Source organism: Podarcis raffonei, chromosome 11, assembly GCF_027172205.1.
Source record: "Podarcis raffonei isolate rPodRaf1 chromosome 11, rPodRaf1.pri, whole genome shotgun sequence".
NCBI lineage: Eukaryota > Metazoa > Chordata > Lepidosauria > Squamata > Lacertidae > Podarcis > Podarcis raffonei.
Genome location: NC_070612.1, coordinates 3178480 through 3197398, shown reverse-complemented (window position 1 = coordinate 3197398; position 18919 = coordinate 3178480). Strand labels below are relative to the sequence as shown.

Below are 18919 nucleotides of genomic sequence, written 5' to 3'. Positions count from 1 at the left end.
CCCTCGCAGACTGAAGTCCTGCAAGGGCCACAAGCAGTTTGCCCATATGTGAGATAGAGAGTTTTCACGTAGGCAAACCTAGCCATTTTCCTGACCCCAAAATCCTTGTTTAACGCCTTTGTGGGTTTTCATCGTTGCCTTTGAGCCAGGACTGGTATCGTGGCTGGAGTTTCAGGCTAGGGCCAGGGTTCAAATCCTCACTCAGGCATAAAGCTTGCTGGGTGTGACATTGGGCCACTCGCTGCGTCTCAGCCTAACCTACCCCACAGGGATGTGGTGAGGATAAAATGGGAAAGGAGAGAACCACGTACGCCACCTTGAGCTCCTTGGAGGGAAGAAGGCGGGATATAAAAATAATAAAATACGTGTCAACATGATCGCGCTGCTACACACACACCCCTTTCTGACAAAGCACAGAAGCTCAAGAGCTTGCTAACGTTCCTGTGTGTGGCACAGATGTCTTCTCTGCACCAATGCTGTCCCCAGTGCTACTGCAGTACTGCAATTTGGGCAGAAGTCCATCCATTCATCCCACAGGTCAAGTCAGGTCTTGCCTGTAGGCTACTGGACTCCGCTTAGTTTACAGCGAGTTGAGGGAAATCCATGTCAGGAACAGGAAAGCCCTTGTACAGTGATCGCACAAAACTCATGATCAATTCTCTGTGTGTGGATGTGTGCTTTTTGTTTAAAAATAAATAAAGAATCCCCATTCAGGTTTAGTCCTTTATTTTGAGCCTGGTTTAAAACAAGCCGCTTGAATGAAGGCGGAGGGTGCCAGGCTGGAGTTAGTGACATCCGGAACAATCAAGCTGGGAGCAGCAGCATGCTCCAGTTAATATCTGCCGAGAGTGATTGGAATGCGTGTCATGCACAGTAGAATTCAATTGCTTTTTTTTTTAAACGATATAATTGTATCACTATGGTTTTAATACTGCACACTGCTTCCGGGAGCCACAGCTTGCCTTTGAAAACCAGACATGAGTAAAGCAAGCTACAGAGTCCTTAAGAACAGCTCACTCTCCCTTGTGCTTCCTCTTGCCCAAGGGGCTGCTCATCACTCAGCTTTCCCTCAAACCTCTTTTTTCCTGAGCAGCCTTCTCCAACTTGGTGCCCTCCCATAGGTTTGGGGCACTATCTCCCAGCAGCCGTGGCCAATAGTGAGTGATAATGGGAGGTGTGGCTCTAAGCATCAGGAAGGCACTGGGTTAGAGAAGACCTGGAGAGTGAAAACCTTCCAGACAAGGAACTAACAACCCTGCATCATTCTGTAATGTCTGGTACATCCTTATTAGAAGCTAAGCCTTAGCCAAGGAGACCGTATTTGTTAGCCTCCCAGAAAGGGCCGTGTTAGCTGAATGCAAAGTTCTATATACAGCTGCATTCTAATGCTCCTTCGCTGCTTGCAAACAAGCTGCTCGCCCGGGGTGAGCAAAGATTGCCCCAAGGTGACCTTGCACAAAAAGCTGGTTCTTCTTTGTTGCTGCTGTCCTCCTCTTTTAGGTCCAACATGGGCACAGGTATCCCAACCCTTTTCTCCGGTCTTGTCTCAGGCTCGCCACACCCAGTGTGGACTGGAAAAAGCCCTTTGCAGTCAGACAGTAAGAAGCACAAGGACCTGAAGTGTGACGCAAACAATCACCATCGGGGTGGTCCTTTCAGAGGCCGATTTCATACTTGCATTTCTGAGGTTGACTGGTTCTAGTGGGAGGAATGTACCACAGTAGCGTGAGATGGGAAGATGCCATCTTGACCTACCTGCCACCCGCATGGGGGTGGCAGATATGCTTGACAACTAACCTGCCTGATCCAGATTTAGATTTCATGCAAATACATCCCCTGTGCGAGGACCGTACCATCTCAGAGCAGCAACCTAGCCTAGCCCCTCGGCCGTTTCTTAATGCAGGCAACCCAGTTGTACATTTTGAGACAAAGCGAAGCTCTGTGCCTAGCTGTGCAGTGCAGATGTGATTGTTAAGGAAATTATCTCAAGGTGACCTGCTTTCTTATCGGGACTGTTAGTCTAATGAAAGAGGCTGCATGGATCTCGGTCAAACAAGCCCTGCCAGAAACGCTTGCTTTGAGAGCAACAGAGTCAGCGCCCATCACGTTCAGCATATTTGATAGTTCATGTTGTCGAAGAGCGGTGTGATGGTCCCATCTTTCCATTCGATCAAGATTTCGCCATGCTTCAGCGAAGGAGTGGGGGACGCTGGGATGATCTGCCCCTTGGGGCTGGGGCTAGGTGCCCTAGGTAAGGGTGGCCGCTCCTCGTGAACCACGCGGCAGGTCTTCAGAGGAGACAGCTTCTGCTTCCGCTTCTTCCTAAATCAGGAAGCAGCAGCAGGTTATGCTTTGAAATTACTGAGAGACCCAGAATGGTATTTGCACAGTACCTGTGAGGCCTATTAGGCAAGTGAACATGGCAAGTGGCGTCTTGAATATTCTGTGGGGCCAATTTAAGGCAGCCATGAACTTAAAACTGATTAATCAGCTTTGATCCATTTGAAATATAACAATAATTTAATTATTTGTACCCTGACCATCTGACTAGGTTTCCCCAATCCTGATTATCAGGGCAGCAGGCTTGGTTATTTTCAAAGCAAAAAATTACTAAAAAATGAGAGCTCCTCTTAAAACTCTTAAGAAATGCCAGTAGAGAAGTGTCTCCACTGCAGTTACCACCAAACTCTCCACTCTTTGCAACCTAGTGGTTTTGGTCACTGCATAATTTAAATTTTATTCTATTTTATAAAATGCATACCACCGCTCGGCTGTTTTTAAAAGAAAAGCCCTCACAGCAGTTTGCAAAAAAAGAAAGAAAATTATCAAGAAGAATTAATAACAATTTAAGATTGTGAAATTCTTAAAAGAACAATAGTGTTAACTCGCATCTTACACAAGGGTTCAGTTTCGGGGGTCCAAATATATATGCAAAAACGTGTAGAGTAAGGAACCCTTGGAACTGGCCCCCGTGCGAGACTTTGGGGAGGCAGCGTGAGGGCTCTGGGGTGAAACAAATAACGAGAGTGGGTTTCCTCCACTCTCCATTTATTTATTTATTCCCCCCACCTGTGCAAAACTGTGATCATGCAAGTAAAACAGGTGAAAGATGTGAGTTACCTGTAGACTAAAAGCATTAAAACTCGCATCAACTTTCTGGGTAGTTTTGTCTAAACCATGTTTTTAGTAGGTGCTGGAAAGAGTGCAGTGAAGGCGCCTGCCTGATATCAAGAGGCAAGGAGTTCCAAAGTCCAACACTAAGCAATCGAGTTCCTACAAATGCGGAACAGGTAATATGTGGCACGTGTAATAGTGCCAGTTCTGCAGATCAAAGTGGTCAAGCGGGCGCACCTAGAGTAAGGTAGAGCTTGGTATTCTTATGGCGCTTTGGAGAGCTCAAGCACTCAACAGATAATATCTTCTTGCAATCTATGCAACAGCCATGGGGGGGTGGGGGTCAGCGTTATTTGCTCCCATATTGTAGCCTGAGACCCCGGAGGAAGGGAGGGAACTTACAGCAGAGGAGGCAGAATCTGAAGCCAGGGCCTTTGTGATGCAGAGGAGAGAAAGCAGAGCAACCAGAGACTTTGCTGGTGAGACAGCAACACTGTGGGATAAATGGTCCTCTTACCTGTTGTACCGGATATTGAGAATGAGGATTGTCACTCCCAGGATAAAGGCCAGCGGGCTCAGGACAAGTATGACCGTCTTCCAGTTGGTCCCTGAAAGTGCATTGCACCCTGTATGTTTAATTACATCATTCCTGTGCTCTTCCTACGTCTCCTGTATTACCATCTTAAGGTGGTTTCCTCAAAAACATGGGCGGGTGGGGAATCTTTGGGGAAATGGCCTGCCTCTCCTTCGTCGGAGGTTCTTAAAAAGAGGTTGGATTAGCCATCTTTAGCTGCGATTCCTGCATTGCAGGGGGTTGGACTAGATGACCGCCGGGATCCCTTCCAACAATTCTATGATTCTGTGAAATTGCAGCAGGGGTTGGGTAGCAGGGCTCCCAGACTGTTTCCCCTGCAAGCTGGATTGCTGGGATATGGGGAGGCGGGAGCAGAGAGTCAATGAATGGATGTGCATTACGGAGGAGAATGGGTGTATCTGAATGTGTGCGTAATTGAGACCCCACCCACCACTGACATACAGACCCCGGAAAGTCAGCTACAAGGGCATGTGGCTCTTGCCACTGAACTCCCTTGGTATTTCAGGGTACAATGCCTCTGTCCAGGGAGGCTCCACTAAGCTCCCTGTTGAGTTCAGTTAATCCTAGCGCCATCCAGGCCAGTGGCTAATACCACATTTTGTGTTTGTGAATTTAATACGGGCTTTTATTTTTATTTGTTTCAAAAGAATAATAATTATGGTGAATATTCCATTTTCCACTCGCTATCCATCATACCTGTAGATCGGGAAGCTGCACCCTTCCTCTGATGTTTCTTATGAGGCATGTGCCTTTCTGGCAAGGAGAGAAAGAGGGAGAATGAAACTAAAGGATTCGGAGCAAGAAGAGAAAATCTTGCATTCTTCGCTCGCCTCTGCACTTCTGTTTCCAGGCCAGCTACACTCAGGATTTGTTGTCACTGCAAAGGTCAACCTCTGGGTGGGCTACGTACCTGGCTTCTTCAGGGTGCTGCCAAAGGCATGCCCTCCTCCATAAAAAAATAAGAATATCCATGCACATAGAAAAACAGTGTGTCAAGGAAAAGTGTCCCTGGCATGCTAGTCTTCCGTGTGCAGGGATTTTTGTTTTGTTGTTTTGTATCGAGGAGTGTTCTCTCCTGTGAGATGCCGCATGCAATTCACCTGGTGTAGATTGGCTATTTCAGCAAGAACAAGCCCGGGGAGCCCAGGCAGGTACTGTGAGGAGGAGGGCAAGAAATCACACTAGGGGAACCAGGACTCCTGCTGCTATAATAGTCTACCTGAAGGAGGTTCAACTTTAATCGGCCCTGCAGTGAAAATAACCTACAAAAATACATTATGTTAGGGGAAATCGCTTGCAGAAATATGTATGTCACTCAAAACTGCGTACAAAAATGTGTTTACTTGGAGACCTTTGCACTAAAACGCTGGTGAATTTTCACGAGGGTTTTTAAAATCGCAGTTTGCTCCAGAAATGGGGAGAACTGAAATTAAAATTGGAAAGATAAGAAATGGAGAGAAATGCAAAGGGAAGTTCTTCCATCCCTACTGCCTGCAAATGGCAATAATGCAGTAACTCGGAAGAAGCATTGCAGAGTAATGGAGAGAGCGAAATTATGTGTGGAAGGTCCAGTATACCTGTAAATCCACCACGAATGCACTATTTACGTGTTGGAGGTAAAGGTAAAGGGACCCCTGACCGTTAGGTCCAGTCGTGACCGACTCTGGGGTTGTGGCGCTCATCTCACTTTATTGGCCGAGGGAGCCGGCGTACAGCTTCCGGGTCATGTGGCCAGCAGGACTGAGCCGCTTCTGGCGAACCAGAGCAGCACACGGAAACGCCGTTTTCCTTCCCTCTGGAGCGGTACCTATTTATCTACTTGCACTTTGACGTGCTTTCGAACTGCTAGGTTGGCAGGAGCAGGGACCAAGCAACGGGAGCTCACCCCATCGCGGGGATTCGAACCACCGACCTTCTGATCGGCAAGCCCTAGGCTCTGTGGTTTAACCCACAGCGCCCCCCGCGTCCCTACGTGTTGGAGGACGCCCCTGTTAAAAAACATGATAGTCTACGGTAGCCTACAGAACCCTACCTCCTGGTGAGCCAGGTTTTTCACAAGCACCTTACATGCATGCAGCTTGCACAATTCCAACCATACGTGTGTGAAGGCAGGCTGGTTGAAATTGCACAAGTTAAATCCAAGCAAGGAGGACAGCTTAGTATCTCTTTTTCTGCCAGATTTTGTGCTGTGTACCTGAAGGAGCATCTCTACTCCCATCATTTAGTCCGGAGACTGAGGTCCAGCTCTGAGGGCCTTCTGGCAGTTCCCTCACTGCAAGCAGTGAAGTTACAGAGAACCAGGCACAGGGCCTTCTCAGTGGTGGCGCCCTCCCTGTGGAATGCCCTCCTGTCAGATGTCAAGGAGATGAATATTCGATAGACATCTGAAGGCAGCCCTGTTTCAGGAAGCTTTTAATGTGTGGTGTTCTGCTGTATTCTGTTGGAAGGCGCCCAGAATTAAAGCTTAATTCAGAAACATCTAATTCAGTGCTGGCCACTGGCTTGCATGGCTTTGAAAGGATTACACAAACCCATAGAAGAGCACGCGTCTATCCCTGACTATTAACTGTGGTCGCTAAATAGAACCTCCAGGTTCAGAGACAGTCTACCTCCGAATACCAGTTGCTGAGGAGAGCTGTTTCCTGCAAGCCCTGGAGGAGAGTCCCCTGAGCTCTGCTGGAAACGGGAAGCTCTGGCTTGCTTGGGACCATTTGCTTTATCCCGCATGCGTAGCTCAGCTGACTAGAGCATGGTGCTGATGCCAAGGTTGCAGGTTCGACAGCTGCATATTCCTGCATTGCAGGGGGTTGGACTAGATGATCGTCAGGTTCCCTCCCAACTCTGCAGTCCTACCGTCCTTTGTTCTTCAAGCTGAAGTCCCAACCCTGCTTGTTGTACTCACCGTCATCTGCTTCCAGGATGACATCTTCGTTCTTTGGAAGTTTGCTGGTGATATTAGGTTCCTCAACGATGGCTGGAGATGTGGGTCTGGTGTCTATAAAGGAGGTGCCGATCTCTGACAACGCAGTAGTTTTATCTGGAAGGTGGGGGGGGGGAGAGGGATATGAGGGCAATCCATGTTCTTGGGGGACAGCAGGCGGGCGGGTGTGGAGGACTCCCTGGTTCTGAATGGGGTCACTGTGCCTCTGAAGGACCAGGTGCGCAGCCTGGGAGTCATTTTGGACTCACAGCTGTCCACGGAGGCGCAGGTCAATTCTGTGTCCAGGGCAGCAGTGTACCAGCTCCATCTGGTATGCAGGATGAGACCCTCCCTGCCCGCAGACTGTCTCGCCAGAGTGGTGCATGCTCTGGTTATCTCCCGCTTGGACTACTGCAATGCGCTCTATATGGGGCTACCTTTGAAGGTGACCCGGAAACTACAACTAATCCAGAACGCGGCAGCTAGACTGGTGACTGGGAGCGGCCACCGGTCTTGAAAGACCTACACAGGCTCCCAGTACGTTTCCGAGCACAATTCAAAGTGTTGGTGCTGACCTTTAAAGCCCTAAATGGCCTCGGTCCAGTATACCTGAAGGAGCGTCTCCACCCCCCATCGTTCTACCTGGACACTGAGGTTCAGCGCCAAGGGCCTTCTGGCGGTTCCCTCCCTGTGAGAAGCCAAGTTACAGGGAACCAGGCAGAGGGCCTTCTCGGTGGTGGCGCCCGCCCTGTGGAACACCCTTCCATCAGATGTCAAAGAGATAAACAACTACCTGACATTTAGAAGACATCTGAAGGCAGCCCTCTTCAGGGAAGTTTTAAATGTGTGACATTTTAGTGTATTTGTAATCTTTGTTGGAAGCTACCCAGAGTGGCTGGTGAAACCCAGCCAGATGGGCGGGGTACAAATATATTATTATTATTATTATTATTATTATTATTATTATTATTAATTAGGTGCAGCTGTCATATCACAAAACAATGAGCGTGCTTCCAACCCCTCCAGAGTTCTTTTTCAGGCCAGATACTAGGCAAAGCCAGGGGTGGGGGTTTCACGTGATATCCAAGGTTGTGCAAATGTGTCTCCCCTTCCTCTCCCCCCCCCCATGTAGACCCCCTCAAATCTGCTCCAGGGGGTCCCCAAACCTCTGGAGCAAATTTGGTGGGTTTGCTGGCATTGGCGAGAGAGGAGGGTAATTTCATCCTCCTGCGAGGATTCTAACTGTGGAAATTTAATTACCTAATTAAGTAAGTAAGTAAGTAATAATCATTGCCCTCAGGCCACCTGCTTTAGAGATTAACAATCCTCTCCTCAGGGCCTGGACTTGGTCGGATCCTGCCTTCAGGTTTCCCACAGGCCTCTGCTTGGCTACTGTGGGAACGAGATGCTGGACTAGATGGGCCATGGGCCTGATCCTGCAGGCTCTTCTGATGTCCATATGTGTTCCTCTACATGAAGCCGCTGGGAGAGATCATCAGGGGGTTTTGGCTGGGTGTTCATCAATATGCGGATGATACCCAGCTCTACCTCTCTTTCAAATCAGAACCAGTGAAGGCGGTGAAGGTCCTGTGTGACTGTCTGGAGGCGGTTGGAGGATGGATGGCGGCTAACAGATTGAGGCTGAATCCTGACAAGACAGAAGTACTGTTTCTGGGGGACAGGAGGCAGGCGGGGGTGGAGGACTCCCTGGCCCTGAATGGGGCAACTGTGCCCCTGAAGGACCAGGTGCGCAGCCTGGGAGTCATTCTGGACTCACAGCTGTCCATGGAGGCGCAGGTCAATTCTGTGTCCAGGGCAGCTGTTTATCAGCTCCATCTGGTACGCAGGCTAAGACCCTCTCTGCCCACAGTCTGTCTTGCCAGAGTGGTGCATGCTCTGGTTATCTCCCACTTGGACTACTGTAATGCGCTCTACATGGGGCTACCTTTGAAGGTGACCCGGAAACTACAACTAATCCAGAATGCGGCAGCTAGACTGCTGAGACCATATAACACCAGTCTTGAAAGACCTACACTGGCTCCCAGTACATTTCTGAGCACAATTCAAAGTGTTGGTGCCGACCTTTAAAGCCCCAAATGGCCTCAGCCAAGTATACCCGAAGGAACATCTCTACCCCATCGTCCAGTCTGGACACTGAGGTCCAGCTCCGAGTGCCTTCTGGCGGTTCCCTCACTGCGAGAAGCGAAGTTACAGAGAACCAGGCAGAGGGCCTTATCGGTAGTGGCGCTCGCCCTGTGGACGCCCTCCCATCAGATGTCAAGGAAATAAACAACTAACGGACTTTTAGAAGACATCCTAAGGCAGCCCTGTTTAGGGAAGCTTTTAACACTTGATGAACCATTGTTTTTTAATATTCCGCTGGAAGCTGCCCATAGTGGCTAAGGAAACCCAGCCAGATGGGCAGGGAAAGAATGAATGAATGAATTATTATTATTATTATAATTCCTCACGATGCAGTTTCCCACCTCATGCATTGGTGGGTTTAGCCAGCTGCAGCAATTCAGCACCAGTTCTAAGTGCAATAACCACATTCAGCGGCGAGGGAGAAGCGAGTTCTTGGTTACGGATGGGAGCGGTTTTCTGCTGGCGAATCCCTCTTGCCTTACCTTCAGGGACCCACACCTGGGGTTCTACAAATTCCTCCACCGGGATGCTGAGCACAGGGGCCGCTGCCAGGTCTGCAGCGCAGACGATCTCCTCCGTCGCCGTCTTCCACCTGCTGAACTTGTCCTTCTCTTGGGCCAGGAAGGCCTTGTGCCCCTCCTGCTTGGTGCTGAGGTGAAGCCCCAGGCCTTGCAAAGTGAGGTGGCCTTTCCTGCTGCACACCCAGGCTTGGCGCGCCCTGTCTCCTCCGCAGGACTCCAGCTGAGCGGGTGCAAATTCCTGCGCTTTGGAGACCGTCAGGCACAGCCCGGTCTTCCAGTGGACGATGGCCCGGGTGGCGGCATCCCAGGTCCAGTGATATTGCGCAGACTGGGGCTTGCAGTCGGCCAGACCAACCCTTCCGACTTCGTGGGACGAGGCGTGGATGCACTTTTGCAAACGGGCGTTCCTGATGAGGAAGCCATCGCCTCCCGGCACTGGGGAAGAATACGATACGATAATCTGTATTGTCATTGTCCCATACAGAACAACGAAATTAAAAAAAATCTACATCAGACATTCAAGACCCCACAAACCTGCTATCCCAGCCTGGTTAGCCCCCTAAAAACTGATACCCCATAATTGAATACAATATACTCACATAAAGACTACCTTAATGTAAAGGGTAAAGGGACCCCTGACCATTAGGTCCAGTCGTGACCGACTGTAGGGTTGTGGCATTCATCTCGCTTTATTGGCCGAGGGAGCCGGCGTACAGCTTCCGGGTCATGTGGCCAGCATGACTAAGCCGCTTCTGGCGAACCAGAGCAGCGCACGGAAACGCTGTTTACCTTCCCGCCGGAACGGTACCTATTTATCTACTTGCACTTTGACATGCTTTCGAACTGCTAGGTTGGCAGGAGCAGGGACCGAGCAACAGGAGCTCACCCCGTTGCGGGGATTCGAACTGCTGACCTTCTGATCAGTAAGCCCTAGCCTCTGTGGTTTAACCCACAGTGCCACCCGTGTCCCAAAGACTACCTTACACTGCGTTTAAAACTAAAATTGCATTTGGATAGAAACTCTCAGGCAGCTAGTCCTTGTCTTTATAACCCTGTACCTTCTTCCAGAAGGCAGAAGCTGAAAGAGATCCTTTCCGGGGTGCGCACTATCCTGCGCTATCTCTGCGGCTTTCTTATGGCACCTGGAAGCATAGATTTGATCCAAGGTGTGAAGAGTGCACCCAGTTATTCTCTCCGCAGTCTTTACAACCCTGGACAGCATTGTTTTTCCCCTGACCGTGCAGCTCCCAAACCAAACACACAGACCATAAGTGAATACACTCTCCACAGTACAATGGTAAAATGCCGTAAACAAGGTCCTTTGAGAGATTATTTTTCCGGAGGATTCTCAGAAAATCTAACCTCTGCTGTGCTCTCTTCATCAGGTTTTCTCCCCAGGTTAGGTCATCTCTCAACTCCATTCCCAGAAATCGAAACACCGAGACCTGTTCCACACACTTCTCCTCAATAATGAGCGGCTGAATATTCAATTTACATTTCCTAAAATCCACAATAATCTCTTTTGTTTTCTTTAAGTTAAGGAGTAAGTTGTTTTTCCTGCACCACTCCCCCAACTGCTCAACTTCCTTCCTATAGGCCTCCTCTCCATCTCCAGCCGTGATTAAACCAACCACCATTGTATCACCTGCAAACTTAATGATCTTATTACTGGGGCATTTGGGGGTACAGTCAGCTGTATAGAGCGTATATAAAAGTGGGCTCAACATGCACCCCTGCGACATCCCCGTATTCATGATGAGATCCGCAGAGACGTGAGAACCCATCCTGACCCGTTGGGAACGGTTTGATAGAAAATCTGATATCCACCCGCACAAACACAGTGGAAGTCCCAGGTCTAATAGTTTGGGCACCAATCTATGCGGAAGAACAGTATTAAATGCAGAACTAAAGTCTACAAATAACAATCTCGCATAGTTCCCTTGTTTCTCCAAATGAGTCAGGACAGCATGTAAAATCATAGAATCATTGAGTTGGAAGGGACTCCCAAAGGTCATCCTGCCGAACCCCCTGCAATGCAGGAATCTCAACTAAAGCATCCATGACAGATGGCCACCCAACCTCTGCTTAAAAACCTCCAGGGAAGCAAGAGCCCGGAGGGAGCCCGTTCCAAGCAACTGCATTGCATTTATACCCATTGCCACAGAATCACAGAATCGGAAGGGGTTCCCCAGGGGTCATCTAGTCCAACCCCCTGCCATGCGAGTCTGCTGTATGTATTGGACTACAACTCCCATCAGCACAGCCATGTTTGTTGGGGCTGATGGGAGATGTACTCCAAAGCACCCAGAGGGCAGCAGGTTGGGAAAACCTATGGTGTTTCTCAAACTTGGGTCGTTGTCCCCCCAGCTGTAGTTGGACTACAACTCCCAACTTCCCCTGCTAGCTAGGGATGATGGGAGTTGTAGTCCAACAACAGCTAGGGACCCAAGTTTGAGAAATCCTGTAGGCATATTGCATCAGTTGGACGGGTATATTATTTAGCACAGCATCTTAGAAAGCAGAGACATCACCTTGCCGACAAAGGTCCGTATAGTTAAAGCTATGGTTTTCCCAGTAGTGATGTATGGAAGTGAGAGCTGGACCATAAAGAAGGCTGATCGCCGAAGAATTTATGCTTTTGAATTCTGGTGCTGGAGGAGACTCTTGAGAGTCCCATGGACTGCAAGAAGATCAAACCGATCCATTCTTAAGGAAATCAGCCCTGAGTGCTCACTGGAAGGACAGATCCTGAAGATGAGGCTCCAATACTTTGGCCACCTCTTGAGAAGACTCCCTGGAAAAGACCCTGATGTTGGGAAAGATGGAGGGCACAAGGAGAAGGGGACGACAGAGGATGAGATGGTCGGACAGTGTTCTCGAAGCTACCAGCATGAGTTTGACCAAACTGCAGGAGGCAGTGGAAGACAGGAGGGCCTGGCATGCTCTGGTCCATGGGGTCACGAAGAGTCGGACACGACTAAATGACTAAACAACAAGAAATTATTTGGCACCCTGCCCACTACCTCCAGGGGGGCACCCAGTGGGGACAGGGCTGGGGTGGGGAGAAGTTTGCTACAGAGCAAACAGCAAGCCCTGCAGAATTTCCTGTCCTTTGCAAGAACAATCCCTTACGTGGAGGTACCAGGGCAGGCCAAAACAACGGATCTGCACTATAAACAGAATCCAGGTTGGGGAACAGCACACAATAGATTAAAGGATTGTTTTCTTAAAGGAAACCTGATGCGCCTGATATGCATTCCTCCCAGTTTTTGGATTTAGAAGGAAAAGAGGAGCTTTTTTTTTGTTGAGGGTTGACTGAGGTGATGTCTCAACCAGCCACTGAAAACAGAAGACCAGGCAGAGAAAGTGGTCCCATTTCATCTTCTAAAAATGTTTCCATACATCAGTGCCAGGAGCCTCTCCTGTTGGCCATCTTGCGAGGGCATGTCTAAGGCAGCCTTCCCCAAGCTTGTGCCCTCCAGATGTTCAGAATACACCTCCCCTCAGCCCCAGCCAGCAGCAGAGTTGTGGTCCAAAACAACTGGAAGATGCCAGGGTTGGGAAGGTTGCCCTTAGGGATTTACAGCTGCTGATAGACAGCCCTGATAGACTCAAACTGATTGCTGGCTAATATTTTGCTAATATTTCCTTGCCGAAGTATGTGCTTGCTAAAACGAGGGAAAGTAACCAAATGTAGGGCCAAACTGTTTAATGAGATTTGGGAGCGACAGGGGCATTAGTAAAAAACTGGTTGCCTTGATGACACAATTCACAAAAAATATTGCACAAGGAAATGGGATCTAGCAGTGAGGTGTGTGATGAGAAAGTTGAGATCAGATAGCACAGAGAGACGCTGGGATACTATTGACACATTGGAAGAAAATGAACATCTGCATCATCTGGCATGAAGATATATATATATATATATATATATATATATATATATATATATATGGTATATTTGTTTATGAGTGTGTTTTGTATGTTCTTAAATTAATTTTTGAATGATGTTTGAACAGAACAAAATAAATAAATACATAAATTGCAGAAAAAAGAGGGAGGATACTCCAGAGACATCCAAAGGGCTCCATCCATTGCAGATTCTGCTACATATTATGCCAACCTGGTATGCTCCAGATGTTTTGGATGACAACTTTCTCCAGCACCTTGTAGTTCAAAACATCTGGAGAACAGACTGCATCGCTGACTACTGTGCAGGATTGAAGCTGACGCTAAGAATAAGCCAGCGCTCTCCTTGCCACCCAGAAGGCACCCAACATTTGTGCAATGCTTAAAACAGTTAAATATCCCAGCTTCCCCCTTCCAAATTAGTAGAGCTAAAATATATGTTGGAGACAACCCAAAAGATGAGTGCTTATTTATTATTTTATCACCTTCCTGCAAGGTCCTTGAGACTGAACACAGTGGGAGATCCCATTTTGGCCTCACAACTTTCTTTTGAGGTAGGCTTATAGCTGTCAACGTTTCCCTTTTTTAAAGGGGAAATTCCCTTATTCCAAATAGGATTCCTCGCAAGAAAAGGGAAAAGTTGACAGCTATGGGGAGGCTACACTGAGAGCTCGTGATTTCCCTAAGGCCACCCAGTGTTTCATGGAGGCTGAACTCACACAGATTTTAGGTGACCGCTCCCTGGTCCAACTGCAACCTCCTATTGATTTTGTTGCGCAGGATCTCAAAAATTTAGGATGTGCGGTTTGCATATTCATGACTTGCCTAACAACATTTGTAGGTCCCAGAATTCCTGGAACAGTTTCGTTGCTCCTTTTCAAATAGCCTTCAATGGTCACCTAGCTGCACACACACAGAGAAGGGTACATTAAAAAAAACCACCTCTCGTTGCCAGGAGAATCCGTTTCACAATCAAAACAAACACAGATCAGCCAGCGAAGGGGAACTGAAACACTGTCCATGCAGGGGAAGTATTTGTATGCAAAAGTAATAATCTTACGGACAAGGAGAAAAACGGGGTGCAAAGAAGAAGCAGCGAAAGCAAACTTACCCTGCAGCCAAGAAAGGAAAAAAGTCCAACTCAAGCTCAGCTTGAAAAGCTTCATTGTCTCCCAGGCGAAAGAAACTGAGAGGGGTTATAGATAGGGAGAAGAGCCTTTGCAAAGGGCAAAGTGAACTGCGAGGTGGAAGTTGATTTGCCTGCCTTTCATCCAAAGCGAGGAACAAGATGCGACAAAAGACGAAGATACAATTTAAGGAAGCAAGTTCTGTCTCTCCCGGCCAGCACCCTTTAGCACCCAAGATAGCAGCAGGGTTTTGATCCCAGGGGAAGTGCTGTGAAAAAGCCCATGTCCGAGGAAAATCACATCCTGGCTTTCCCAGCAAAAATTGCAAAAAGTGCTGGCTAGCTCCTGCTGATGGAAGAGAAGGGAAACTTTTGAGAAGCGCAGAGTTCTTCTTCTTCAGGCAGGGTGATGGTAGGTTTGGGGAAGAAGACCACCTTCCCGCCCGGGTGGCAAGTGGTGCCCTAAAAGGATATAAAAAACTATAGCGCAGTAATTGCAGCAGCAACTGTGGGGAGTGGGAAGGGAGAAGCAACAGAGCTGCTGGGCTCCGCTCTTTACAAGTTGTGATTCCTGAATAGGGACAGAGAATTCTAAAGAACTCTGAAGAGCTGTTGCTGGTGAGGTCGCTGCTGGGAGCTGGAGAGGAGCCAAAACAGGCACTTCAGGCCACAAAGGAGAAGGGGAGGCCCCATGGCTCCCAGATTAGGATGTTCCCTTTTGCTGCGGATCCTCTTTTCACACTTAGAAAGCCTGTGGCGTTTGCACGAGAACTTACGAAGCTGCCCGTATTGAAGTGTGGTGTGCTGGTCCCGGGGGGAGGTTACCGTGAGGCGTGGTCAGAGTCCGGTCCTGGGTCGAGGGTCTGGAGACTGTCCACAAAGGGCAAAGTGGGGTCCAAAGCGAGGAGCCAGACAAGGTCGGGAACTCTGGAAGAAAAGGTCTGGGTGCTGGCAGAAACAGGTTTCCAGTGATGTTGCTCCCGCAATCTGGGACTGGGCTGACTGGCCTTTATCTCCTCTGGGGCCTAGGGTGGTCCTGGCCCACAGGTGACTCGCCTCTCCTGGCCTTAAGGCGAACACTCCTCCTGAGAGAACTTAGTTCCCTCCGCCTCTCTGCCCTGAGCAGCTCAGGAGAGGCTGGAGGGTTACTGGACCCAGAGGCAGCCTCACCTTCCCCTGACAGGGCTGGGAGAGGAGCACCTGCAGGCAATGGGTCCTCCATCACCTCAGGAGCCAGAGCAGACTCAGCTGATGCCTGCACCTAAGGACTCAGCACAGGTGTGGACCCTTCAGGCTCATGCCCCAGCCCCAGCTCAGCTGGCTCTGGAGGCGGGGACTCCTGTGCAGGCTGGGATTCCTCCGGTTCAGCCTCTGAATCAGATTCCCAGGCCATCACATGTGGGTTCCCACGAGGCAAGACACAGTGATAACAGCAAGAACCTTTATTGAACTACAGTGGTACCTCTGGATGCAAACGGGATCCATTCCAGAGCCCCATTCACATCCAGAAGCGAACGCAACCCACGTCCGCGTGTCTGCGCATGCGTGGGTCCCTATTCACCGCTTCCACGCATGCGCGTGATGTCATTTTGACTATCTGCGCATGCACGAGCGGCGAAACCCAGAAGTAACGCACTCCGTTACTTCCAGGTCGCCGCAGCACGCAACCCGAAAATACTTATCCTGAAGCTACTTCAACCCGATGTATGACTGTACATAACTGGGAAACAGGGGCAAAGCAACTGCTTATATACATTTCTGAAAGCCTGGGCCACTCCCACTCCCAGCATGATTGGTTAGCTAAACTTCCAAGCTGCGAATCACTACTCACGAGTTCAAGGGCCAATGGCAGAGGCCCGAATCCTGAAGTGTTCTGTGATTGGACACCCTGTATCGAATCAGAACAAAGGAGCTCCATACTCAAGCTCAGGCAAACACAGACTACTGAATACATAACACTTATTCCAGGGGCCCATCCAGTCTGGTCCTTAGGGCCATCGCTCAGCGGTAGAGAGCACCTGCTTTGCTGCAGAAGATCCTGGGATCAATCCTTGGTGGCAGGGCTGGGAAGTTCACCCTGCCTGAAACCTCTTCTGCCGGCCAGTGTAGACAATACAGAGCAAGATGGCTTCCTCCCCATGTTCCTGTTGGAATCAGACCTGTATTCAGAACAATGAGGACTAGAATCTTAGCTCGTTTTTAAAGGAAAGGGCCATGGCGCAGGGGAAGAGCATAGCATAAATATGTACACACTTTCCACTTACAAATGCCTTTTCACGTGTATCTTTTGGTTCGCAAAACTCCGAGAAGTGCCACATTTAAAGTTTGCATGTTGCAAATTAAGTAGGTTCACATTAAACCTCGAACCGAATATATCCTCCATCGCTAGCTGCAGCTCTAGGAAAATAGGAAATATACTGAGAAACTCTTCCCCCAATGCAGAAAACAAGACTTTTGAAAGATCCTTTGCTTTATTCCTCAGCGTCCTTGTACTGATCTCCCCGCACCTCCCTTTGGCTAGCTGTGCTCTTTTTGCTGCAGAATGAAAGACGTTCTTTCCATTTATTAACCTTTTATATTAATATTCTGGTGGTGAATAGTGTAAATTAGATCAGAGCTGTGGCACCATGAAACCACAAGTGAGGATTCCAGGAGGAAACTTTGGGTGCTTCAAAACAGGCCATTATCATGAGATCTGCCCTCCCCATGCATGCAAGGTTTTGGGGTTTTTTCCCCCAGCTTTCACACACTATTATTTTCATCATTAATGTATTTTTACCTCCCTCACTTAATCTAGATTAAGTGTAGAAATCCAGTAAGTTAAAACAACAACAACTGTGTTGCCAACAACCCATTTGCAATATCTCAGCAACTGGCTTCCAGCAAGTATTCAACACCTGTCTGGAAGCACCCTTTATCGAGGAAGATGTTTTTATGCTCCTCAAATGTCTTCAGACCATTTCCCCCCTCTGCAGTTTTTATTGGGAACCATCAAAATGTCTCTCAGAATAAAGAGTTTCCTCGAAATTCAGTGGGAGCCACAGACACTTGCAAACATGTCCTTTGCCCCAGGTTGGGGGGGGGGGCAGGACGCAGCGGCATTTTCTGCAACCAGCGTTCCTTCTCTCTTTTGTAGCCAAATTCCAGAAAGAAGGGCAAGAAGATACCCCAGAAGTTTAAAAAGCACAAGGGGGGGGGGGAGGAATCATCCTTCTCACAGGGGCTAATTAATTTGTACAGTGGTACCTTGGTTCTCATGGGACGTGGGTGGTGCTGTGGGTTAAACCACAGAGCCTAGGACTTGCCGATCAGAAGGTCGGCAGTTCGAATCCCCGCGACGGGGTGAGCTCCCGTTGCTTGGTCCCTGCTCCTGCCAACCTAGCAGTTCAAAAGCACGTCAAAGTGCAAGTAGATAAATAGGTACCAATCCGGCGGGAAGGTAAATGGCGTTTCCGTGCGCAGCTCTGGTTTGCCAGAAGCGACTTAGTCATGTTTGTCACATGACCCAGAAGCTGTATGCCGGCTCCCTAGGCCAGTAAAGCGAGATGAGCGCCGCAACCCCAGAGTCGGCCACGGCGGGATCTAATGGTCAGGGGTCCCTCTTTACCTTGGTTCTCAAACTTAATCCAAAACCAAAGCGTTCCAAACCCAAGGTGCACTTTCCAATAGAAAGTAATGCAAAACGAATGGAACCTCTACTCATGAGCACAATCCGTTCCAGAGGCCTGTCCTTATGGTGAAACAGGTCGCTGGGAGAGGTGCCATTGTGCGCATGCGCGGGCGGCAATTGGCCGCTTCTGTGCATGCGCGAACAGGGCAAACCTGCCAGTTACTTCTGGGTTTGCCATGGTCGCAACTTGGAACGTCTGCGAGTGGAGGCAGTTGTAAGTAGAGGTTCTACTGCAATCCATTCCAGACATTTAAAAACAACCCCTAAAACAGCAATTTAACATGAATTTTACTCTCTAATGAGACCATTGATCCATAAAATGAAAGCAATAATCAATGTACTGTACTATAAAATAAATAAGACGGTATTGTAGATGATAAAGATTAAAATTATTTCCCCCCTCTTACCTGCACTGATGATAGTCATTGTTTGGAAGGGGAGCTTTTATCCATTTCCGCAGTCGCACAATCAACCAATCAGTAGCTGAACTCGGTTCCACACAGTCACAAAAACAAATTAACCGAAAAATCTCAAAAACAAAAACGCTAAATAAATAGCAAAAGCAAAAGCGCCAAACTTAATCCATTCCGGAAATCTGTTTGACTTCCGAAATGTTCAAAAACCAAGGTGCAGCTTCTGATTGGTGCAGGAAACAATAGCTGACAGTCACTTCGGACATTCAGCTTCCGAAAAACGTTCGAAAACTGGAACACTTTCTTCCGGGTTTTTGGCGTTTGAGAACCAAGGCATTTGAGAACCAAGGTACCACTGTATAGGTTTCTTAAAACACAGTGGAGTCACAGAGCAGAGTTAAAAAGCAAGGGAGGACCTCTCCTCTCAAAAAGCTATCAAATAAAAGAATGGGGGAAATTAAACTGGATACAAATGAAAAAACTAAAGATTAACCTTTCTGGATCAG

General features: G+C 48.5%; 1 protein-coding gene across 2 annotated transcripts; it reads right to left on the bottom strand.

Moving 5' to 3' along the window:
• Positions 1 to 709: 709 nt before the first annotated feature.
• Positions 710 to 15175, bottom strand: LOC128423610 (uncharacterized). 2 transcript variants are annotated; one of them, XM_053408964.1, is made up of 6 exons: positions 14316 to 15175; positions 9257 to 9730; positions 6612 to 6746; positions 4406 to 4462; positions 3632 to 3722; positions 710 to 2322 (listed from the first exon to the last, which is right to left on the bottom strand). In XM_053408964.1, exons 1-6 carry the CDS (start codon positions 14368 to 14370, stop codon positions 2109 to 2111), a joined length of 1026 nt encoding a protein of 341 aa, XP_053264939.1. In that variant the 5' UTR covers positions 14371 to 15175; the 3' UTR covers positions 710 to 2108. The 2 variants fall into 2 exon arrangements, with proteins under 2 accessions (XP_053264939.1, XP_053264940.1); XM_053408965.1 differs by lacking the exon at positions 4406 to 4462 and having other exon boundaries at positions 14316 to 15166.
• Positions 15176 to 18919: the final 3744 nt, after the last annotated feature.